Genomic DNA, 26,323 nt, shown 5'->3' with positions numbered 1-26,323 from the left:
CCTTTTTTTTAAGTTAAATTATATTTCGATCCTTAGGTCAGTAGTTTAAAAAATATTTTATTGCCAATAGCAATGAAGTTAATTTTATTTGATAGAATAAAAAAATCCTAACTTAAAAAAAATAAAAATTCTTAATAGTTTCTGATGCATTTACATTTTCATAGTTTTGATTTCAGTATTTGTGAAACTTGAATGCTTGTTCTACTTTTTAGAGATATATTGCTATAGTTTCGTATAAATACCTATTGTCCATTTAGAAAAATGTGTATTTTTATTTTATATTTATTTACTATTCTTCATTTAGAACATGTTATTTTTGAATATAAAGTTTATTTTTTATCAAGGAAAATATATTATTTCACAAATAAAAGAATAGGATAATACTTAAACTGAAAACAGCAGTCTCCTGCCTCAATTATTCTTTCTGTTGATGCTTACTTTCTGGAAGGAGCCATATTCAGATCTCTTGGCTGTTGTCTCTTAGTTACTTTCATATTTCTGAATGATAACTATTTCTAGATTGTTCTGTTTTTAAACATTATCTTAGCGTCTTTTATGGAAGATGACTATCAAGTACTTACATTGCTCTCCCTTTCCAGTTCACACACTCTCGTTTCCATTGCATTTATATGATAGTGTTTAGTTAAAACCATCCCTAGCATTACCATTTTTGTGACAATGGAAATATCCATGCAGACCTACAAAAAATATACCATATTTACCTAACCACCTTGCCTCTCCTTCCTCCCTTCCACTTGTTTTTCTCTTTCTTTCTTTCTGCTGGAATTAATGATTTCCTACTTTTTGTTTTGTTTTGTTTTTGTTTTTTTTAATTTCTTTGTAGCCACCACAAATTTATTTCTGAATTTTCCATTGGAATCATAGAACTTCTACCAATGTAATGAACTCACTTGGTATCTCTTGGTTCAGTTCTTTTCCTTGGATATATATTGCTTGGAGTTCTCTATTGTCCTATTCTCACCTGGATTGGTTACTCCTTAGTTCTGTAGAAAGCTGTCACCTGGAGGCTTCTTTTATCATCCACCTAGAAGTATCCTCTTCTCCATCTTATGCTTTTGTGTCTATATCCTATTACTCATAGTGGCCTTCTTTTTTGGAAGATACACTGATTGAACATTTATTGATCACTTATTCTATATGTGTTGGTCATTGTCCTAGCATCGGAATAAAGGATAGAATAAAGAGAAAGGCAAAAATAAAATCTAAGTGGCAGTAGTATGCCATGGAAAAATTAAAGCAAAACTTGGCTGGAGGATGACAGTGGGCGTCTCTGTATTAACTTTGATGAGGATGTCCTTTGTAATTTCTTAAAAAAGAATACATGTAGAATTTTTTAGAGCTTGCTTAGATGAAAATGTCTTTTTTTAAACAATTATTGATGGCTTGTTGGGATATTAGTTTTAGAGGCTGAAAGTTGTAATCTTTCTTATAATTTTTTCTCTGTGAGCTTTTATTATTTTGAAAATTGTTTTTTGTTACTGGTTGTACTTTGATGTGGGTGAATCTTTTAGAATCTACTGCCTTTGGTATTTTATATAAACTTTTAGTCTGCACAAGTATATACTTGTGTTCAGAGAAAATGTCTTAAATTATTTCTATGGGAATGTTTTTACTGTATTCTCATTTCTGTTTCTAGAACTACTCTTAGGTAGATGTTGAGCTAGATGATCTAATTTTCATATTGTTCTCATCCTTTTTCCTTCATTTTATCTTTTCTTTTACTCTCCTGAGAGCCTTCTATCACATCTTCCAATAATTCTTTCAAAATTTTTATTTGAAATTATACTTTTAATTTCTAAGAGCACTTTTTTCTTTTCTGAGATTTGGAGGGGAGATGGAAAGGGAGAGCTGGTTAATTTTGTTCCAGCTTGGCCAGGCCATGAGGTGTCCAGATACTTGGTCAAACATTATTTGGAGAGTTTCTAAATGAGATTAACATGTAGAGTCAGTACACTGTGTGAAGCAGGTTGCACTTCTTGATGTGGATCAGCCTCATGCAGTCAGTTGAAGGCCCGGCTGTAACACAAAGGCTGACCATACCCTGAGCAGAGAGAATTCTACTTGCTTGACTGAGTTGGAACTGAGATAACAGTTTTTCCTGCCTTTGTCCTCAAACTGACAAAACGTGACACGTTTTCACTTTTTGGATTTGAAGCCTGTTGCCCTTTAGACAACAGGAGAAGGAAATGGCAACCCACTCCAGTGTTCTTGCCTGGAGAATCCCAGGGATGGGGGAGCCTGGTGGGCTGCCATCTATGGGGTCACATAGAGTCAGACACGACTGAAGTGACTTAACAGTAGCAGCAGCAGCCCTTTAGACTGGAACCACACCATTGGTTTTCTGGATTTTTAGGCTTTTTAACTTGGATTAGAACTACACTATCAGCTCTCCTGGGTTTCCTGCTTACTCATTTTCTGTGCAGATCATGGGACTTATCAGCCTCCATGATAGTGTGAGCCACTTTCTTAAATAAAATATGAATCTCCATCCCGTTGGTTCTGTTTCTCTGGAGAACTCTTATTATAAAATAATTTATTTATTTGGGCTGCACTGGGTCTTTGTTGCTGTGTGGGCTTTTCTCGAGTTGTGGCTAGCAGGGGCCACTGTCCAGTTGCAGCATGCGGGCTTCTCACTGCTGGTTCTCTGCTGGAGCACAGGCTCTAGGCGTGCAGGCTTCAGCAGTTGTGGCGCACGGGCTCGGCAGTTGCAGTTCTGGGCTCCAGAGCAAAGGCTCAAAGGTTGTGGCACACGGGTTTAGTTGCTCTGCAGTGTGTGGGATCATCCCGGACCAGGGATCAAACTCGTGTCCCCCACATTGGCAGGCAGATTCTTTACCGCTGAGTCACTAGGCAAGCCAAAACTCGACTTTTTTTTTCAAACAACAAATTTTCTCCATTGTGCAAAGACAGGGTTATCTGGCTCCCGAATGATCCTGAGCTTCAGTAAGAGTCCGTTTTACAACTTCAGCTCCAGTTCTTCTTAGAGATTAAAAGAGCTCCCAGGGCCTGTGATCATGGACACTGATGGCTTGGAGAGCTCTCATACAAAGGCAGAGAGGTACCAGTGAATAAAAAATGTACCCCTGCCCTGATTTTTACAACCAAGTTTTTATCTTTCTGATGGTAATAATTGTACTTTTCTTCAGTCTGCCTCTTCCGCCCCATTAATAATATTGTCTATTATTAATAATTAAGAGTAATTTTTTTCCCTGCTTGTCTCTTTGGTGTCTGTCATTCATATAAGAGTCTTTCCTTTAATCACTGGTGACTGCTTGTGCTCATATTTAAGTGTGTTGCACAAATGTCTGTGTGTGTATGTATGAGTTGTCTACTAGTGATGAATGAACCTTAAATTTAATCATGGGTTCTCATTTTTCTCAGGGAACACTTCTCTAATATTGCTGGGTATCTCATGGTTTGGTAAGCATACTTTGAAGTTATTTTGTTTTTTTACAGTAAGGTTTTTTAAAGTGTTCAGAAGTTTACTCCACTGGAAAGCAAACTTCCAGTCGTTTACCATGGTGGGGATGGCCAGCAATAAGGGGAGAGAAGCTCAGATGCTGTTTTTTTAATACCAGCTTTTATTCATTTAAACTCTTTTCATTCCTGCCCCTCAACCATCCTTATGTATATAATCAGCGCGTCAGTTCTTGTCCTTTCTAGGGGTTCTACAACAAGCATTTGTTTGCTGCTTCAATTTATTTCTCTCCAGACTATAGGGAAATTTTTATTTTACTGTTTCTTTTTTCTTTTTTAAATTAATTTATTTTTTATTGAAGGATAATTGCTTTACAGAGTTTTGCTGTTTTCTGTCAAACCTCAACATGAACCAGCCATGCTGCTAAGTCACTTCAGTTGTGTCCGACTCTGTGCGACCCCATAAGAAGCAGCCCACCAGGCTCTCCTGTCCCTGGGATTCTCCAGGCAAGAACACTGGAGTGGGTTGCCACTTCCTTCTCCAATGCATGAAAGTGAAAAGTGAAAGTGAAGTCGCTCAGTCGTGTCTGACTCTTCGCAACCCCATGGATTGCAGCCCACAAGGCTCCTCTGCCTATGGGATTTTCCAGGCAAGAGTACTGGAGTGGGTTGCCATTGCCTTCTCCTGAACCAGCCATAGGTATACATATATCCCCTCCCTTTTGAACCTCCTCCCATCTCCCTCCCATCCTACCCTCTAGGTTGATACAGAGCCCCTGTTTGAGTTTCCTGAGCCATACAGCAAATTCCCTCTGGCTGTCTATTTTATATATGGTAATGTAGGTTTCCATGTCACTCTTTACATACATCTCAGCCTCTCCTCCCCTCTACCCATGTTCATAAGTCTATTCTCTATCTGTTTCTCCACTGTTTCTGTGTAAATACATTCTTCAGTACCATTTTTCAAGATTCCGTATATATGCATTAGAATACGGTATTTCTCTTTCTGACTAACTTCACTCTGTATAATAGGTTCTAGGTTCATCCATCTCATCAGAACTGACTCAGATGCCTTCCTTTTTATGGCTAAGTACTATTCCATTGTGTATATGTACCATCACTTCTTTATCCATTGATCTGTTGACGGGCATCTAAGTTGCTTCTTTGTTCTAGCTGTTGTAAATAGTGCTGCAATGAACAATGGGATACATGTGTCTCTTTCAATTTTGGTTACCTCAGGGTATGTAACTATGAGTGGGATTGCTGAGTCATATGGTGGTTTGATTTAGTTCTTTAAGGAATCTCCCTGTTGTCTTCCATAGTGGCTGTATCAATTTACATTTCCACCAACAGTGCAAAAGCATTCCCTTTTCTCCATACCCTTTCCAGCATTTATTGTTCCTAGACTTTTTGATAAGGGCCATTCTGACCGGTGTGAGGTGATATCTCATTGTAGTTTTGATTTGCATTTCTCTAATAATGAGCGATGTTGAGCATCTTTTCATGTGTTTGTTAGTCATCTGTATGTCTTCCTTGGAGAAATGTCTGTTTAGGTCTTTCCCCCACTTTTTGATTGGGTTGTTTGTTTTTCTGGTATTAAGTTGTATGAGCTGATTGTATATTTTGGAAATTAATCGTTTGTTAGTTGTTTCATTTGCTATTATTTTCTCCCACTCTGAGGGTTGTCTTTTCACCTTGCTTATAGTTTTGTTTGCTCTGCAAAAGCTTTTAAGTTTAATCAGCTCCCACTTGGTTACTTTTGTTTTTATTTCCATTACTCTAGGAGGTGGGTCATAGAGGATCTTGCTTTGATTTATGTCATTGAGTGTTCTGCCTGTGTTTACCTCTAACAGTTTTATATTTTCTGGTTTTACATTTAAGTTTTTAATCTTTTTTGAGTTTATCTTTGTGTATGGTGTTAGGAAGTGTTCTAATTTCATTCTTTTACATGTAGCTGTCCAATTTTCCCAGCACCATTTATTGAAGAGGCTGTGTTTGCCCCATTGTATATTCTCGCGTCCTTTGTCAAAAGTAAGACACCCATAGGTACATGGGTTTATTTCTGGGCTTTCTATCTTTTTCCATTGGTCTATATTTCTATTTTTGTGCCAGTACCATACTGTCTTGATGACTGTAGCTTTATACTATAATCTGAAGTCAGGAAGATTGATTCCTCCATCTCCATTCTTCTTTCTCAAGACTGCTTTGGCTATTTGGGGTCTTTTGTGTTTCCATATGAATTGTGAAATTCTTTGTTCTAGTTCTGTGAAAAATGCCCATTGGTAATTTGATAGTGATCACATTGAATCTGTAGATTGCATTTGGTAGTATAGTCATTTTCACAGTGTCAATTCTTTCTACCCAGGAACATGGAATATCTCTCCATCTGTTTATGTCATCTTTGATTTTTTTCATTAGTATCTTATAATTTTCTGTGTACAGTTCTTTTGTCTCCTTAGGTAAGTTTATTCCTAGATATCTAATTCTTTTCGTTGCAATGGTGAATGGGACTGATTCCTTAATTTCTCTTTCTGATTTTTCATAGCTAGTATATAGAAATACAAGTGATACCTGTGTATTGATTTTGTATGCTGCAACTTTGCTAAACTCGCTGATTAGCTCTAGTAATTTTCTGATACTGTCTTTAGGGTTTTCTATGTACAGAATCACGACATCTGTAAACAGAGCTTTACTTCTTCTATTCTGATCTGGGTTTCTTTTATTTTTCTTTTCTGATTGCTGAAGCTAGGAGTTCCAGAACTTAGTTCAGTTCAGTTCAGTTGCTCAGTCATGTCCAACTCTTTGCGACCCCATGAACAGCAGCACGCCAGGCCTCCCTGTCCATTACCAACACCCGGAGTCCACCCAAACCCATGTCCATTGAGTCGGCGATGCCATCCAACCATCTCATCCTCTGTTGTCCCCTCCTCCTCCCTGCCCTCAATCTTTCCCAGCATCAGGGCCTTTTCCAATGAGTCAGCCCTTCGCATCAGGTGGTCAAACTATTGGAGTTTTCAGCTTCAACATCAGTCTTTCCAGTGAACACCCAGGACTGGTTTACTTTAGGATTGATTGGTTTGATCTCCTTTCAGTCCAAGGGACTCTCAAGAGTCTTCTCCAACACCACATTTCAAAAGCATCAATTCTTTGGTGCTCAACTTTCTTTATAGTCCAACTGTCACATCCATACATGACCACTGGAAAAACCAGAGCCTTGACTAGATGGATCTTTGTTGACAAAGTAATGTCTCTGCTTTTTAATATGCTGTCTAGGTTGGTCATAACTTTCCTTCCAAGGAGTAAGCATCTTTTAATTTCATGGCTGCAATCACCATCTGCTGTGATTTTGGAGTCCAGAAAAAAAAAGTCAGCCACTGTTTCCACTGTTTCCCTATCTATTTGCCATGAAGTGATGGGACCGGATGCCATGATCTTGGTTTTCTGAATGTTGAGCTTTAAGCCAACTTTTTCACTCTCCTCTTTCACTTTCATCAAGAGGCTCTTTAGTTCTTCTTCACTTTCTGCCATAAGGGTAGTTTCATCTGCATATCTGAGGTTATTGATATTTCTCCCGGCAATCTGGATTCCAGCTTGTGCTTTTTCCAGCCCAGCGTTTCTCATGATGTACTCTGCATAGAAGTTAAATAAGCAGGGTGACAATATACAGCCTTGACGTACTCCTTTCCCTACTTGGAACCAGTCTGTTGTTCCTTGTCCAGTTCTAACTGTTGTTTCCTGACCTGCATACAGGTTTCTCAAGAGGCAGGTCTGGTGGTCTGGTATTCTCATCTCTTAGAGAATTTTCCACAGTTAGAGGCTTTGGTATAGTCAATAAAGCAGAAATAGATGTTTTTCTGGAACTCTCTTGCTTTTTTGATGATCCAGTGGATGTTAGCAATTTGATTTTTGATTCCTCTACCTTTTCTAAATCCAGCTTGAACATCTGGAAGTTCACAATTCAAGTATTGCTGAAGCCTGGCTTGGAGAATTATAAGCATTACTTGACTAGCATGTGAGGTGAGTGCAACTGTGCGGTAGTTTGAACATTCTTTGGCATTGTATTTCTTTGGGATTGGAATAAAAGCTGACCTTTTCTAGTCCTGTGGTCACTGCTGAGTTTTCTAAATTTGCTGACATATTGAATGCAGCACTTTCACAGCAGCATCCTTCAGGATTTGAAATAGCTCAACTGGAATTCCATCACCTCCACTAGCTTTGTTCATAGTGATGCTTTCTAAGGCCCACTTGACTTCACATTCCAGGATGTCTGGCTCTAGGTGAGTGATCACCCCATCGTGGTTATCTGGGTCGTGAAGATCTGTTTAGTATAGTTGTTCTGTGTATTCTTGCTACCTCTTCTTAATATCTTCTGCTTCTGTTAGGTCCATACCATTTCTGTCCTTTATCGAGCCCATCTTTGCGTGAAATGTTCCCTTGGTATCTCTAATTTTCTTGAAGAGGTCTTGAGTCTTTCCCATTCTGTTGTTTTCCTCTGTTTCTTTACTTTGATCGCTGAGGAAGGCTTTCTTGTCTCTCCTTTCTATTCTTTGGAACTCTGCATTCAAAATGATATATCTTTCCTTTTCCCCTTTGCTTTTCACTTCCCTTCTATTCACAGCTATTTGTAAGCCCTCCTCAGACAGCTGTTTTGCTTTTTTGCATTTCTTTTTCTTGGGGATGGTCTTGATTCCTTTCTTCTGTACAATGTCACAAACCTCCATCCATAGTTCGTCAGGCACTCTGTCTATCAGATCTAGTCCGTTAAGTATATTTCTCACTTCCACTGTATAGTCATAAGGGATTTGATTTAGGTCATACCTGAATGGTGTAGTGGTTTTCTCCACTTTCTTCAAATTCAGTTTATTCAACTATGTTGTATAATTTTGGCAAAAGTGTACACCCTTTTCTTGTTCCTGATCTTAGGGGGAATACTTTCAGTTTTTCACCATTGAGAATAATGTTTGCTATAGGCTTATCATATATGGCCTTTACTATGTTGAGGTAGGTTCCTTCTGTGCGTGCTTTCTGGAGAGTTTTTATCATAAATGGGTGTTGAATTTTGTGAAGGCCTTTTTCTTCAACTATTGAGATTATCATATGGTTTTTATCTTTCTACTTGTTAATATGGTGTGTCACATTGATTGATTTGCATATATTCATGAATCCTTGCATCCCTGGAATAAACCCAACTTGGTGATGGTCTGTGAGCTTTTTGATATGTTCCTGAATTGCGTTTGCTAAACTTTTATTGAGGATTTTTGCATCTATGTTCGTCAGTGATATTGACCGCTAATTTTCTTTTTTGTGTTGTGTTTGTCTGGTTTTTGTATCAGGGTGATGATGGCCGCATAGAATGAATTTGAAAGTGTTCCTTCCTCTGTAATTTTTTGAAAGAATTTTAGAAGGATAGGCTTTAGCTCTTGTCTGAATGTTTCATAGAATTCTCCTGTGAAGCCATCTGGTCCTGGGCTTTTGTTTTTTGGGAGATTTTTTATCACAGCTTCAATTTCAGTGCTTGTAACTGGTTTTTCATAATTTCTATTTCTTCCTGGTTCAGTCTTGAAGACTGAACTTTTCTAAGAATTTGTCCTTTTTTTCCAGGTTATCTGTTTTGTTGCTAAAACAAAACAGATAGTTGTTCGTAATAGTCGCTTGTAATCCTTTGTATTTTTGCATTGTCTGTTGTAACCACTCCTTTTTCATTTCTAATTTTGTTGATTTATTTCTTCTCTTTTTTTCTTGTTGAGTCTGGCTAAAGGTTTGCCAATTTTTTTATCTTCTCAAAGAACCAGCTTTTAGTTTTATTAATATTTACTATTGTTTCTTTCATTTCTTTTTCATTTATTTCTGCTTGGATTTTATGATTTCTTTCCTTCTACTAATTTTTGAATTTTTTTGTTCTCCTTTTTCCAGTTGTTTTAGATATAAAGTTAGGTTGTCTATTTGATATTTTTTTGTTTCTTGAGGTAGGATTGTATTGCTATAAACTTCCCTCTTAGAACTGCTTTTGCTGCATCCCATAGGTTTTGAATTGTTATGTTTTCATTGTCATTTATTTCTAGAAAGTTTTTGATTTCCCTTTTGATTTCTTCAGTAACCTGTTGATTATTTAGTAATGTGTTGTTTAATCTCCATGTGTTTGTTTCTTACAGTTTTTTTTCTTGTAATTGATAGCTCATCTGATAGCATTGTATTTGGGGAAGATGCTTGATATGATTTCAATTTTCTTAAATTTACTGAGGTTTGATTTGTGATCCAAGATGTGGTCTATCCTGGAGAATGTTCCATGTGCACTTGAGAAGAAGGTGTCTTCTTCTGCATTTGGATGGAATGTCTTGAAGATATCAGTGAGATCCATCTCATCTGTTATTTAAGACTTGTGTTTCCTTATTAATTTTGTGTTTTGATGATCTGTCCATTGGTGTGAGTGGGGTGTTAAAGTCTCCTACTATTATTGTGTTACTGTCAATTTTTCCTTGTATGTCTGTTAGTGTTTGTCTTATGTACTGAGGTGCTCCTATGTTGGGCTTCCCTTGTGGCTCAGCTGGTAAAGAATCTGCCTGCAATGCAGGAGACCTGGGTTCCATCCCTGGGTTGGGAAGATCCCCTGGAGAAGGGAAAGGCTACCACTCCAGTATTCTGGCCTGAAAAATTTCATGGACTACAGTCCATGGGGTTGCAAAGAGTTGGACACCACTGAGCGACTTTCACATTCCTATGTTGGGTGCACAGATATTTGCGATTGTTATGTCTTCCTCTTGGACTGATCCCTTGACCATTATGTAGTGTCCTTCCTTATCTTCATTTTTTTTTTATCTTCATTTTAATGTCTGTTTAGTCTGATATGAAGATTACTACTCCAGCTCTCTTTTGCTTCCCATTTTCATGGAATATATTTTTCCATCCTCTCACTTTCAGTTTATATGTCTCTTTGTTGCTGTTGTTGTTTAGATGAGGCATCCTGCACAGGATGCTACTGGTGGTTGGGTGATGCTGGATCTTATATTCAAGTGGTTTCCTTTGTGTGAGTTCTCACTATTTGATACTCCCTAGGGTTAGTTCTCAGAGAAGGCAATGGCACCCCACTCCAGTACTCTTGCCTGGAAAATCCCATGGATGGAGGAGCCTGGTAGGCTGTAGTCCATGAGGTCGCTAAGAGTCGGATACGACTGAGCGACTTCGCTTTCACTTTTCACTTTCATGCATTGGAGAAGGAAATGGCATCCCACTCCATTGTTCTTGCCTGGAGAATCCCAGGGATGGGGGAACCTGGTGGGCTGCCATCCATTGGATTTCACAGAATCGGACACGACTGAAGCGACTTAGTAGCAGCAGCAGCAGCAGGGGTAGTTCTCTGGTAATCTAGGGTCTTATAGACAGAGCTCCCATTCCAAAGGCTCACGTCTTAATCTCTGGTCAGGAATGAAGATTCCACAAGTGGTTTATTATGGCATTTAGTGAGATTAAAGCAAATATCCGCAATGAGAAACCAAAGATAAATCCCAGACAAATGGCAGCTACAAAATCAGGCAAATAATAATTAAAATAATGGAATACACACACACACACACACACACACACACACACGTACACCCTTGAGCAAAGTCAAAACAGTCCAAAAATAAAGTACATTAGATTGACCTGGTGAACAAGGAAATAAAAAATTATATTTCCCAGTTAAGAACAAAAGTAAGTTAAGCACAAACTGGAAAACAAAACTAAACCAAGGTGCCAAATGGGGAATAAAGCGATGAAAACAAACTAACAAATATGTTGAGTGGAAAGGAAAGAATGGATATGCAAAGTTCAACCGAGGTAGATGAGGAAGATTTATACACATTAAAGGTTAATCGCAAGGTGAAAGGAACAGTAGGAAAGGCAAACAACGGAATAAATATAGAAAAAATATAATAGGTTTAAAAAAATTAAAATTATAAAAAAGAAAAAAAAAATACGAAGACTAAAGAAAAAAGGAAAACTGCACAGAGCTGCAGTATCCTAATGTAGAGGCAGAGGTTTATAACAACAGTCGAAAGTGTGACTGAATATACACATACTCTCATAAGCAAAATCAAAACAGTCCACCAAAAATAAAGTACCATAGATTGACCTGGGGAATGAAGGAAACCAAAATTTGTATGCACCAGAACAAAACTAACTGAAGTACAAACTGGAAAACAAAACTAAAGGTGCCAATTGAGGAATTAAAGCAATGAAAATAAAACTAACAAATATGTTGAGAGGAAAGGAGAGAAAGAAAAGAAAGAAAGAATATACATGCCAAGTTAAATAGAGGTAGATAAAGAAGGTTTATATATGGTAAAGATTAACTGGAAGCAGAAAAGAATTGTAGGAAAAGCAAACAATGGAACAAATAGAAAAAATAATAATAGGTTTAAAAAATTAAAAAAAGAGAAGAAAAAAAAAAAGAGGAAAACTCTACAGAACTGCAAAAGCTCAATGTAGAGGCAGAGGTTTATGACAATAAAAAATGAGACTGAGGAAAAAAAAAAGCTCAGAGGCTTAATTGGATTTCTTAGTGCCAGTAAAATCGACAGCTGCAGCAAAGGGGGGGAGAAAAGAAAAAAAATCCAAAAGAATCTGCAGAACAAGTTAAAAAATAAGAATAATAAATGTTTTTTTTTTTTCCAATCACTGCTGTGAGAGTCCTTTCCCTTGCTGGGAGTCATAGTCCACCTTACCTCCCTAGGATGCCCTCTAACACTGTGCTGATCTCTGGACCTGCTGTGGGGGCAGCTCAGATTCTAATCTGGTCCTACTCCTGTGTGTTCTTGCCTCTAATGCCCACAGGTATCAGAGCTAGTGCGTTTTCTTTTGTGGGAGCTCTCAATGGCCTTTTTTATTTTCCATAGACACAGTCTGCTTAGTTGATCACAAGGATTTAATCTGCAGTTTGTGCAGCTGGTGGGGAGGTTTGGGTCTTCTTCCTTAACCACACTTCCCCTGGGTTTCAATTGTGGTTTTATTTCCACCTCTTCATGTGGGTTGTCTGCTGGGGTTTAACTTCTGAGGCTGCCCTGGAGGGCTTGGGTTTACCCCTGTGAGGGCCAGGTGTGGAGGTGGTGCAGCTGCTTGGCGTCACAGGGGTTCTGGCAGCACCAGATACTTAGGGGGGTTGGCGGCTAGGGTAGCAGGAAATACATTGCTCTAGAAGGGTATGGCGACCAGTATAGGCCAGTATACTCCAGTATTCTTACCTGGAGAAAACCTGCTGTCTGACAGAGAAGCCTGGCAGGCCACAATCTATAGGGTTGCAAAGAGTCAGACACAACCAAAGCGACCCTGAGTGCATAGACATGAGGCTATTTTTACCTGTGGTAGCTCTGCCCCATGAGAGTTGAGAGCGAAGGTGTTGCAGCTGCCTGGCTTGTGGGGACCCTGGCGGCGCCAAGTATGCAGGGACATGGACTGCCTCCGCCGCAGGAGTTATGGCCCTAGCAGAGTCTTTTTTTGAGCCTCTTGTACCTGGTGATCAGAGAGCCTCTTTAGCCAGTCTTTCCCAGTAGCTCTTCCTGTTCAGGTACTTAGAGGGCTCCTTTGCCTGGGGTCCTTCTCTGTTGTTTGGCTTGTCAGGCACATAGAGGGGCCCCCCTGACTGTGGTCCTGCTCTGAAGATTGGTGCATCAGTCACTGAAAGATGCACCCTAGCTGGGTCCTGCTCTGTAGTTCACTCAGGCATTTGATGGACCGGCCTCTCTGTTGCTCAGCTGCCTGAGCTGGCGTGTGGGGGGAGAGAGGCTATGGTGGTTGGTTGCACCCCCTAGCCTGACTCAGCAGTGTGGCCTTGCCTCCATGGCTGCCTGGTTTTCCTCCACCAGCATTTCCCACCACAATCTCCTCCCTGACATCCCCTCAATCCGTCTCTCTGCAGTCAACAGCAGCCCTCACCCTGGGATTGCTTCATAATTCCTTAACCCCAGCTCCCAGCCGCTGCCCCTTCCATGAGACCAGTGTTCCTATCCTTGGTATGTATAGCTGCAAGGACTGTCTGATTCTCGTTCCATGTAGGCTGCCACAGATCAGCTGTTTCCCTCTCAGCCTTAAATGTTTCTCCTCTGACTCAGACAGTTGCCCCGCTGTGGGGATTGGACCTCTGCTTCAGTCCCCCCACCCGCCGAGGGCAGGTCCAGTCCTGCTAACACTGTTTTCCCCCTAGTTCCTTCGTCCTGCCGAGTTTTGCGTGGGTCTGTATGCTCTTTCCCTCTGGTCAGGTCCTCCTGTCGCTCTCAGCTGGTGTTCCGCGTGCACTTTGTATCTGAAGGTGTGCTCCTGATGTATCCGTGGAGAGAGAGGTGCTCCGCGTCTACGTCCTCCTCCCCTGTCTTGTTCTCCCTCTTTGCTGTTTTTCGTTACTGTTGTCCCCTCTTTATTGTCTTTGTCCTTATTTTTTCCTGCGTTTAACCAGTCACTCATTTTATACCTCTTTTTTTTTTTTAAGATAGTTCAGTGATTTTCTAGCCCACTAGAATAAAAATTTGATACTACATTTAATGTCAGTATTGATGTTTGACCAGAAAAGATGGCATCATGGAATATATGTAGTTGATCTTATTGATCTGTAGTCTGATTTTATTTGCTTTAGAACATGGTAATGTTTGGGAATTGGGCATTTAGAATGTAGGCAAATTCATGTGCTGCATTCAAGACACTAAAATATATTGTAGAAGGTTCTCAAATTTATAGGAAACTGTTAAGTTCACTTTAAGGAATTTAGCTATATTAAATATTATAAATTATAGCACATTTATTGGTGCCCTTTCCTGTATTTATTTGTTAATGTTAGAGAGTCACAGAAATAGTTTAGTTGATGGAGTCTTTTATTCCCCATCCCAAGTTTGGTAGACTTTTACCACTGAAAACACATGTTTGAGAATTGGTGTAACTCTGTTTAATAGATTTCACTAATATACATTATCCTGTTGTTGTTGTTACTGTTTGACTGAGAGCATTACTAAGCTAAGAGTATATTTTAGTAAAAATTGACTAGTCAGTTGTGGCCCTAGGAAGTGAGAGTCAATTAAATACAGCTTAGAACAGGTATGAAATTATTGACTCCGTTGCTGTGTTTTGAGTCCTTCCTCTCCAAAGTGCTGAAATGTATTTTAAAATTACTTAGTTGCATTAGTGGTTGGATTTGAGGCTTTTAACATGTTTTTCATCAATACCTCTGGGAGAAGAATAACCAAGACCTTTAAATGTATGGTGCATTTTGCATCACTATGTAATTATGAATATGATGATGAAATATTGAAATGATCATGAAAGACGATAACCATTAAGCTTTTCTTTCAGCTGTTAAAGCTCACTAAAAGTTATATTGAGCTGTGGTTTATGAAATTGTTTTGACTAACACCTTCTTTAATAATTGTCTCAGAAGTTGAGAAAAATGCTTTAGGAGAGCATGGATCATCTTTTCAGTTTTCAGATTGTTGATGGTGTTTTAGTATGGAGAAAATTTGTTTTCTTTGACTAATACCTGGGCTTATTTTAAAAAAAAAAATTCCTTTTCTCATGGGCTGCAGGTTTTTTTACCTGAGTTCCTATCAGTATGTACTTACGTAGCTGGTGTGTCATAGTTTATTAAGTGTTAGATAACTTATAATTAGGAGTGGATTATAAACAAATTAAAATTCTGATATCTTTGAGAATTGTGAGGTTTTTATAACTACTCAAAGTGTAGATAAGAATTTGTATTTTCACTTCATTTCTCATTTTGTCTAAATTTTTTCAGTTGTTGGAAAAGTTTTATTCCAGGTGAATAGATAGCCCTTCCTACAAGTAAACTAATATGAATTTATAGATGATATTTGGGAAAACAAGAATCCAAATATTAGCAGTCATAAATATGTTTCTCAGCTTTTGTAAGAAAAAATGAACTCTTCCAGTTCTATGTATATCCTCATGTCTAATTTGTTTTTAATGTAAAAGAAAAAAAATAGTGTGACATACTTAATTTGAGGTCATAAGTTTTTTAAACGATAATTTTTTATGGTTATGCTAACTTTAACTAGTTTTCTCTCGGACCTAAACCATGCTGTTTGAAACCTTCGTGACATTTGAATGAGACACTTTCTGCTTTTACATTAGAAGTAAATGTCGATCTGTATTACGTAAGTGTAAATAAAACGATGGTTACCTGTATACTGAAAATTTGAGTCTCTCCACTGTTACCTGTTTTTTTCATGTGGAGTTGGAGTTTTGTATGACTTACAAAAATCCCTACCTGTTGCAGTTTTAAATCAGACAAAACAGATTTGAGGAAAGTGATAGATACTTTTAAAAATAAAATGTCTGGTCTAGAGAATTATATATGGGTTAATCTCTTGCCTTTCTTCCTAATTCCTTTTTTTCTAGCAAGAAGAGTAACTATTTTCTTTTCAGTATATTTAACTTCCTTTTTGAAATTTTTCTCTCAAGTAAATGATGTATAGGAAAATGCAGGTAATTTAAGATTTTACCTCCGTATACTCTGGTGCTGTGTCCGATTTTCACGTGGCTTGCTGCGAGTGCTCTGTTGGGTGTAAGAGCTGAGGAGTGAGCATGTCCTTCTGTTCTTGACAGGAGCATCCCTTGAGGTGTTACCATCCCTTCTGATTCCCTGCTGTCTATCAGCAGATGTCACAGCCACGTTTCCCTCATCCCCTCAAAGCCTCAACTACTTGTACATCTTTCTGTAATTTTCTGAGTTTTCTGAGGGCATGAGTTCCTCTGAGGCTGTTTTAAGTCCGCCTACCATTTGATCTGCCCGTCTGCTCCTCCTGCGCATTACTAGCTTTAGGTCCACTCCTCGAGACTTGGTGCCTCCCTGTGCTCATGCTTGGAAGTGAGGTGTGGGTTTCTGGGCCAGGGTCAAAAACTACCTGCAGTTTCTGCTTTTTTCTCTCTTCTCCCTATTTCTGAGAAGAGTGGAGGGTCTGGCACATCTTCTTCTCTCAGAGATTTATTTCTTCTTGGGGTTTGGCTGCTCTCCTTCGCACTGTTTACTTCATTTTGCTGGGAAGAAAAAGATTTTAAGTTAGGTGGGTATTAGATTTAAGTTGGATTTAAGTTAGATGTTTACCCTTTACTTGGTTTACCTCAGAGAAAGAAATATAAGATGTTTATTTTGTTGTTTCAGTTGGCTGGCAGTTGTGAATTTTAAGAGTATGTATTGTGGACTTACGAGCCACTAATTTGTAGGTGTTTTTAAGTTATTGAATCATAGAATAATATAGCCTCAAGAATTTTTTAAAGAGGGTATCAAAGACCTAGAGATGTAGAGTGATCTTTCTGTGGACATAGCCTGTTAATGTCATAGTTGATTTGAAAGCATAAATCTCATGACTTCTTGTTCCTTAAGAACACATTACATTTCCTGCTCTTTCCTCAACAACACACTGCTTTATCTTCTTTCTTAGTCTTAGCCCATTACTGTCCTCAAATGTCTAAATGCCTTTATATCTACTTCTTATCCTGCTGTATATGTTCGGTGGGTATCTTCTTGCTTACACTATTCATGAAGTAGAACTCTGTAACAAAATTATGGCAAACAGCCATTTCAGTTCTGAGAGCAAGCTCAGGTTTTTCAGAACTTAAAGTAATACAAAATTGGGGATAAAAATGAGAAAGTAGATGAGAAAGGGTGAAGTTTAGAAAAATTAGAATTTGGCATAATATAGGATATGAAATTACATAGGGTTAAAAACTCTTAAAGGTATTAGATTCAGAAAATGTGGACACTGGTCATGGTAACAGTGCTGTAACTGGCCATGGTAACAAGGTCCCAGGGTGTCTTTTGTTTTGGCATTTATAAAAGAACAAAAAAAAATTAGTTGAGTAATATTATGTAGGTGGACTGTAAGGCTCCTTAGTTTTTAGAAACAAAAGGATTATATATGTCTAGCTGTTTTTAAAAAACATGCACACATGCATGCATGCACGGGTATTTCTCAAATCTGGCTATATTTCAGTTTATGTGGCCCCAGTCTTATTGGATTGATGCTTATTTTATATATGTTTTGAGATAAGGATTAAACATTTTTTTCCCTACATACTCTATTGGTTGATTTCTTTCTATGGCTTTTTAATGGGTGACTTACTCATAAAGAGTATATTAATAAATTTACACCATCATTTGCTAATTCATAGACTAGTGACTTTTGGTTTTCCATTTTAAAAGTGGTCTAGCCAGATTCATTGATTTTTCTTGTCTCTTTCTCAATCTTTAGTCATCAAATTTTGTAGGACATGTGCTATTTATTAAGTTTATGGCGCTCCTTAATTCCATCTTCCCCTGTTTTGTTTCTTAAGGAAACAAAACCATAACCTTTGTCTTTGGTCTTCTTTGCTGCCTTCTTTCAAACTATTTCAGTTAAATTACTAGGATATAATGGTATAGAACTAGAAGAGCAAGATATATATAGGTAAGCTCATTTAGTTTATTTGGAATCTAATTGTTGCTGACTTGTTTTGTTTCCATTTTAATGTCAACTATTTATGTGTTCATGGTGCTGCTAGGTAGAGAGCATGTTTAACAAAACTTTTCCATGAAGATCCAAAGTATGTAATTGATATGGGTGATGTTTTTTGTAATTGTTGATTTAAAGAAATAACCTACTAAGTGAAATTTGTTCAGCTATTGTCTACTATTTTTTTTAGGAGTGGCAGAATTCTATTCAGAAGAATGCAGGCCTTGCTTTTATTGAACTTGTCAATGAAGGAAGGTAAACTATTTTATATCCATTTATATTTTACTTTAGAATCTTGTTCTTTTTTGCTATTTGAACTGGTATTTTTGGTATTGATTTTACAGACAGTAATATAGTGAGTTAGATATTAATTATTATAAATACTTCAGTATTTAATCATTTTATTGTTATCTTCATGGTTATGTGCTTCATGGTAACGTCTGTTCTTTATTTTTCAATAAGTAAGGCTAAGTTTGGCAAAAGTAAACTGATGATTTTATTAACAGATATAAGGAAAACATATTTTTCAGACTTTCTCAAATTCTATTATATTTTAGAGCAATAATAAGACTGCTGCTGCTAAGTCGCTTCAGTCGTGTCCGACTCTGTGCGACCCCATAGACGGCAGCCCACCAGGCTCCCCCATCCCTGGGATTCTCCAGGCAAGAACACTGGAGTGGGTTGCCATTTCCTTCTCCAATGCATGAAAGTGAAAAGTGAAAGTGAAGTCGCTCAGTCGTGTCCGACTCTTAGCGACCTCATGGTCTGCAGCCCACCAGGCTCCTCCATCCATGGGATTTTCCAGGCAATAGTACTGGAGTGGATTGCCATTGCCTTCTCCATAATAAGACTAACATGTCTATATTATCTCATGTCATGGCCTGGGTATAAGGGAATAAGAATTCAAGGAAAGAAAATTCAGTAATAAGAAAGAAAAATAAGTACAGATATAAAAAGAAAGATACAAGGGTGAAAATAGATTTAAGAAAGTGAGAAAATTAAAAGGTAAAAATGAAGAAACAATGATCGGACTACTTTGTGTCTGTTTTGTGGCATCTGATTTTGGATTATACAGTCCATGGAATTCTCCAGGCCAGAACCCAGGTCTCCCGCATTGCAGGCTGATTCTTTACCAGCTGAGCCACCGGGGAGGCCCGGTTTTGGATTAGTTGAACCCAAGACCCAGAGTATAGATTAAAAGGTGTGATTGACTGCTATTGGAAATAGCATTCTGAACATAATTATTGTTTACGAATGTTTCCTTATAATGTTCTGGCTAATACTTAGAAACTGACACCATCACTTACAGGAAAATTTTGAAGTAGTAGCTAGGAATTCAGCCTCTGTCTCATTAATGTTATAAAAAAGGGAACTGTTCCTTTTCTGGGCTGAGGTGACCTCTAAAAATGGTGCAGTATTCACTTGACCCAGAAAACCCCACAGAATCATGCAAATCAAGAGGTTCATATCTTCATGTTCATTTTAAGAACACTCGTGAAACTGCCCAGGCCATAAAGGGTAAGCATATCCGAAAAGCCACCAAGTATCTGAAGGGCGCCACTTTAAAGAAGCAGTGTGTGCCATTCCACCCTTGCAGCAGTGGAGTTGGTAGGTGTGCACAGGACAGACAGGGGGGCTGGATGCAGGGTCGGAGGCTCAAAAAGTGTGCTGAATTTTTACTGCACGTGCTCAAAAATGCAGAGAGTAATGCTGAGCTTAAGGGCTTAGATATAGATTCTCTGGTCATTGAGCACATATGGGTGAACAAAGCCCGCAAGATGCTGCGCAGGACTTACAGAGCTCATGGTCATATCAACCCCTACATGAGCTCTCCTTGCCACACTGAGATGATCCTTACTGAAAAAGAACAGATTGTTCCTAAACCAGAAGAGGAGATTGCACAGAAGGAAAGATATCCCAGAAGAAACTGAAGAAACAAAAACTTATGGCCCAGGAATAAATGTTGCAAAAATAAATGCAAGTAAAAGTAAGAAAAAAAGGAACTGTTTGTTTTATGTTAAATGCTACTAAGATTATTCTACTTATCAAATAATTATAGGTGCTCACAGATTAGTACTGAATACAGATAAATAAACCTGGAACCATGTGCTAAATTCTGTGCTAGAAGGTAGGAATGAGAATAAAGGGAAAGACTTCACAATTTAATATTGAAGAGTTAGGTAAAACCTCCCTAGGAAACATGATTCCTGAGATGTATTTCCAAGGATGAGTTGTGTTAGTAAAATAGACTTTGAAAAAGTGGGGATTATGGGTAAGTTGGAGAGGACACGTGTGAAAATCATTCTTAATAGAGGGAATATAATATCTGAAGATGCTGTGATGTGGGATGCTGTGTGTAGTTGTATGAATTGTGAGTTGTGTGTGAGTTGGTCATCTGGATCATAAAAGATCTAATGTGTATTTGAACTTTTATCTAAAGGCAGTGGGAAGCTTTGAAAGATTTTTAGGAAAGAAGTATGATTGTAATACTTGGATTTTGAAAAATAACTAGCTGTGATCTGAGGACGGGTTGAAGGAGAGGAGACCTGATTGAAATGAGGAGCAGTAACAAAACTATTCCAGTGATCTGTGTGAGAAGCAGAACTAATTGTAGTCTGGAGTCTGGCAAGTGTTGGGAAATCAATAATATTTCTCAATGGGTGAATGGACTAATTTAGTCTCACTTTTAGCAAAAATTTCAAAGTGCTTACTCACCAAGAAAAAAAGCTCTTTGGCTGAATTTCAACACTGAGGTATTACATGCTTTAATAGTGTATATATGTAAAAAGAGACAGTGAGTGCTATTGATCGAATATGTATTTACTCTAAATGCAAAACACATTAACACCAGTTGTTTGTTTTTTTTTTTTAAAGAAAACTTGTTATAAAAGTCAATTTTGTTTAAGTTCTACTAAGTGTAAATGCCCTCAATTATGCAAGATTACTGTTACATTTAATAGATAAGGCAGAATAGCCTTGTGATTAATAGTATTAGCTTTGAAGTTAGTTTTGGGTTCAAGTGCCAGCTTTGATATTTGGGAAGTACTGTTCTGTGAGCCTCTGTTTCCTCATCTATTCATTCAGCCAGTATTTTATTATGCACTGACTGTGTATCGTAATTGTCCTTGATTCTTGGGATACAACAATAAACAAAGCAGCTAAAGATTCTTTTTTTTTGTGTGTAGATCTTACTTTTGAACAGTCACTGACAAGCTATAAACAATAAACAAAATAAGGAATGGATTATATAATACATGAAAGGCGGTAAGTTCTTTGGAAAAAGATGTTAAGCAGGTTGAGGGATATTTTTGAAGGAAATATAAAGGGTTTAGTTTGTAGCTTAAAGATTGGTTATATTATAGATCATCAAGAAAGTGACATTTTTGCGAGCCCCGCTTGAAGGAAGTGAAGAAGTTAATCATAGGAGCATGTACGGGAAAACCAGTAGCAGTAGAAGAGGTAAAATGTAGGAGCATTATGGATATATTTTGAAGATAGAGCCAGTAGGATGTTTTAGTACTAATGGATCAGATGTGGGTTGTGAGAGAAAACTGGGAGTCCAGTATTACTCTTAACATTTTTGGCTTCTGCAGCCGAAAAGATGGTGTTTCTGTCAACCAGGATGGTAAAATCTGTTAATAAAGCAGTTATTGGGGGACAACAAGAGTTCAGTTTTGGCAATACTGATTTTTAGATCTCTAGTAGACATCAAGGAGGGCTTCTCAGGTGATGCTAAGGGTAAAGACCAACCTGCCAATGCAGAAGCCATAAGAGACATGGGTTCAGTCCTTGGATTGGGGATGATCCCCTGGAGGAGGGCATGGTAACCCACTCCAGTATTCTTGCCTGGAGAATTCCATGGACAGAGGAGCCTGGCAGGCTACAGTCCATAGGGTTGAAAGTGTCGGACATGACCGAATTGACTTTGCATGCACACAGACATCCAGGTAGAGATATTAAATGTGAAGTGAAAGTCACTCAGTTGTGTCCAACTCTTTGTGACCCCATAAACTGTAGCCCACCAGGCTTCTCTGTCCATGGAATTATCCAGGCAAGAATACTAGAGTGGGTTGCAGTTCCTTCTCCAGGGGAGAGATACTAAATAGACAGTTGCTAATTATTTCTCCAGATTAGAGACCTAAATTTGGGTGTCATAAGCATATAGATGATATTTAATGTCCTGAGACTAGATGAAATCATTAAGGTGGTAAGGTGATGACAGATTTGACCATAGGCTCAGAAGTTGCTTCTGATTTGGACAGGAGCGTTTTTGGGAGAGTGGAAAAAAGCCTATTTGCAGTGAATTTAGAAAAGAGAATGAGAGAAGAGGAATTATTAGAATGTGTATAAACAGTTCTTTAGAGGAATTTTGTTACAGAGGGGAGAAAAAAAATGGAGTGGGAGGGAATAGAGTCAAAGGAAATAGGATTTTGGAAAAATGAGAGCAAGAGAACAATATTATGGTAAAAAGTGGGGAAATCAATGTAGAAGAGATAGGTGAGAATTTCTGGAGTGATTTTTAAAAGTAGGTTAGAGAGTGGGTGAATGTGTATACAAATGGTGGGTCATTTATAGTAATATGGGAAGATGTTTCATGTAGTTGCAGAGTCTGGGAGGTAAATATGGAAGTAGAATGAGAGGCTTAAATGGGTTTAGGTTTTGTCAAGTGAATATGGGGGTGAGAAGGACAAGGGAGTCAAACTCTTACGCAAGAGAGTGATTATGATCATTGGCCCCAGGATTGTAATTGTTAAGCTAGGCCTGGAAAGTGCCTATAAAGAAAATGATTGGATGGGTAGATTGAACTCTAAGGACTGTTAGAGTTGTGATAGTAGAGTGACTGAGCTCTGAACATGAGAGGTAGTAGTGAAGAGAGGGGTCGGATATACCAAGGCCATTCAGTTATTGGAAATGATGTGCTCTGGCATGTGGCCATATGATAAATGGCTGAGGTAGGGTGGGAGACAAGACTGGAGGAGGAGAGGCGGTTCAGGGAATGTCAGGGATCTTGGTAAGCTTTAAATCCTATTTTTGTAGACTGTATCACTTACCATCCCTCATCGGTGGTGCCTGTCTGTCAGTTCAGTTCAGTCACTCAGTCATGTCTGACTCTTGGCGACCCCATGGACTGCAGCATGCCAGGCCTCCCTGTCCATCACCAACTCCCAGAACTTGCTCAAACTCGTGTCTATAGAGTCAGTGATACCATCCAACCATCTCCTCCTCTGTCGTCCCTTTCTCCATACCCCAAATGTTTCCTATTTATTTCTCATTGATTTTAGTTTTTGCTTCACTGTCATTTTCTCTAACACTGTTCTTATAATAATTCCTGGTGCTTTTACCCACATTGTAGCCTGTATCAGAATTTTGTTCTTTTGTATTGATTGATTAATGGTATTCTGATATATGGATATACCACATTTTGTTTATCCCTTCAATGAACATTTGGATTACTTTCTGTTTTGGCTGTTATAAATAACACTTCTGTGTGAGTTTTTGTACAAGGCTTTGTGTGGACATACGCTTTCCTTTCTCTTGGGTAGATACCTGGGAGTACAGTTGCTGAGTGGAATGAGAAGTCTATGTTTAATTTTTTAAGTAACTGCTAAGCTGTTTTCCTAGTTAGCCTGGTGGGTATCTTACACTGTTTTTTGTTTGCATTTCCCTAATGGCTAATGCTGTTGAGTGTTTATTCAAGTGCCACCTTTGGGAAAATGTGCATTTTTGCCCTTTTAAAAATTTTGTTGTGTGACTTTTAATTTTTAAACAGTAGCTTATATTTTTCTAGATGCAGCATTTTGTCATATACATGATTTGCAACATTTTCTCAATCTGTGACTTATCCTTTCATTTTCGTTGAAGATCAAAAGTTTAAAATTTTGACAAAGTATCATTTACCAATTTTTTTCTTTTATGGATTATGATTTGTTGGTAAATTTAAGACATTTTAGCTTAAAACAAGTAGTAGGGTTTTTTTTTTTTTTTTAGATTTTTTTTTTTATCTTTTGAAATTTTGTAGTTTTAGCCTCCATTTAGATCTGTGATTCATTTTGAGTTAATGTTTTTATATGCTGTCTTTGGTCGCTAAGTCGTGTTCGACTCTTTTTGGGACCCCATGGACTGTAGCATGCCAGGCTCTTCTGTTCATGGGATTTCCCAGGCAAGAATACTGGAGTGGGTTGCCATGCCCTCCTCTAGGGGATCTTCCCAACCCAGGGATTGAACCACCCTCTCTGTATCTCCTACATTGGCAGGTAGATTCTTTACCACTGAACCACCAGTTAAACCCGCTGTTTTTGTAGAGTGTGAGATAAAAGTATAAGTTCAGTTGTTTTGGGTTTTCTACCTAAATGATTCTGTTATCTCTGATGAGAGACATTCTTACTTCTTACTTACCAATCTGTATACTTAGTTTCCTTCTCTTGTCTCCTCTCTTCTGGTAGAATATTGAAGAGGAGTGGTGAGAGGGGCATCATTCTTGCCTTGTACTGGTCTTAATGGGAAAGTTTCTAGTTTCTCACCGTTAAATTTGATGTTAGCTTTTGGTATATATTCTTTATCAAGTTGAGGACGTTTTCTTCTATTCTCAGTTTATGAGAGATATGATCATGATCATGAGAGATATTTATCATGAACAGGCATTTGATTCTGTCAGGTGCTTTTTTGGTGTCTATTGATATGATCATTTGATTTTTCTTTTTAGCTCGTTTATGTATAATGGATTATGTTGACTGACTCTGGAATGTTGAACTGACTCTGCATACCTGGGATAATTTGTGCTTTGTTGTGCTATACAATTCTTTTTATGATTGTTGAATTCAGTTTTGTTTGTTGACTTGAAAGTTACTTGCTTGGGCTTAATTTGCAGAATTGATCTCTTATGGTATGGTCATTTAATGTGTTGTTTTTTTGTTTGTTTGTTTCAATTGTTTATTAACCAGATTACAATAATAATCCTGGTAGATACCTTAGTTCATCCTTCTAATAAGCCTGTTGATCTGGTCTTCCCTGTTGCCAGCATCTCCACCTTCTACAAAATGGGTGGTCTTTTTCTTCATTCCACCTCGTGGAGAAGACAATTTAAAGGGCCACAGGAGGTTGTTTGCTTCTTTGAAACGTTTTCCAATGGTATAGATCTCATGAATCAGATCCTCCATGCAGATGATTCCATATTTCCCAAGAGATCGAGCAATCAATGCGTTGTCTGTCAGGGCAATTCGCTTTTTGTTGATTTTGCCATAACCACACTTGTAAATCAATTCATTTACAGACTTCAGATTTGGGTACCCCCATGCAATGTATGGCTCCACAATTCTCAGCATGTTGATTGATGCCTTGTTGAGCTTCACAAAGGTGCTGTTGAATATCTGCCGGAGGCGAAGGAGCTGCAGCACCTTTCGAACCTTTGGGCTCACACCGTTGATACCTCTGATCCTGATGACAAACGCCAATTTGGGTTCCGCGGGTACATAGCAGTTACCGGCTTTTCGTGCCATCCTAGCCATTTGAATTTCAGTTCTGTACATCTGCCTGTATTCCTTGTGGTAATGCTTAGGTTTTTCATAGATAAGCTTCCTCCTTGCCTTTCGAAGCATCTTTTGGGCAAACTTCTTTCTCAGTCGCTTGATCTTAAGCTCTGCGAAATTCTTCCGCTTTTTCTTAAGGGTTTCTGGCACACCAGGAACCTTCTTTTTCTTCTCTTGTGCACCCTCCTTGGTTCCAGCCGGGAAAGAGGTGGTCATTTAATGTTGCTGCTTAGCTGTTTTAGAGTTCTTCTTGGGTCACACCTTTTTCTCCATTGCTTTGAGGTTAATGAATGATTGGTCAAACTCTTGCTGAAACCTGTGGCCATGTATGGCTGGTAGATCTGTGTTTGGTTTGATGAACACATTTAAATTTGCAGTTGTTTTCATCTCTAGCTTTTACTTCCTATTGATCTTTGTCAAGTCTGTGTTGTATGTGAGCTTCATGGCTCAGAGAGCCATGTGTGAAATTCTTATTTTGCTAATTCATTTTCAGGGTATCCCTCTCTTAATTTCTGGTCTCTCATTCTAACTTTAAATGTAATCTCATTCTAGGAGAGGTGTCAGGTTTTCTGGTTTTCAGCTTGACATGCAATATCTTCATTTTCTGTCCTCCCTTCCAAATCAAGTCAGCCATCTCTGGACGTGAAGTTGCTGGTTTCATAAGGAGCCATAAACGGATGAAACTTTTACACGCATGGTGTTTGGGTGGGACATTTCCGGAAAAGATTGCTACAGACTCCATTTGTTCTTACTCAGTGTTTAGCACATTTTTGTGAATAAAATTATTGTGAATTTTGTTGTTTGCTTTTGTCAGTCTTCAGAACCCTGAATTGATTATCTTTTTCAGTTCTGTGGGTTGGCCTCTTTATTTCACCATAGCTGGGAGGTTGG

The 26,323-nt window shown here is 38.3% G+C and overlaps 2 protein-coding genes across 8 annotated transcripts in view; one reads left to right on the top strand and one right to left on the bottom strand.

The window, feature by feature from the left end:
* The window catches only part of LRBA (LPS responsive beige-like anchor protein), a 747,585-nt gene that overhangs the window by 242,049 nt on the left and 479,213 nt on the right, over positions 1–26,323 (top strand). For all 7 annotated transcript variants that reach the window (XM_025267094.3, XM_044930515.2, XM_025267095.3 and 4 more), the window contains one exon: positions 18,097–18,161. In XM_025267094.3, coding sequence (XP_025122879.2) covers positions 18,097–18,161 — 65 coding nt within the window. The remainder of the gene's footprint in view (positions 1–18,096; positions 18,162–26,323) is intronic.
* Positions 24,823–25,604, bottom strand: LOC102414012 (60S ribosomal protein L7-like). The gene has a single exon (XM_044930516.1). It carries the CDS (start codon positions 25,499–25,501, stop codon positions 24,875–24,877), a length of 627 nt encoding a protein of 208 aa, XP_044786451.1. The 5' UTR covers positions 25,502–25,604; the 3' UTR covers positions 24,823–24,874.

Source organism: Bubalus bubalis, chromosome 17 (genome assembly GCF_019923935.1).
Source record: "Bubalus bubalis isolate 160015118507 breed Murrah chromosome 17, NDDB_SH_1, whole genome shotgun sequence".
NCBI classification, from domain to species: Eukaryota; Metazoa; Chordata; class Mammalia; order Artiodactyla; family Bovidae; genus Bubalus; species Bubalus bubalis.
This window is presented reverse-complemented; position numbering and strand designations above follow the sequence as displayed.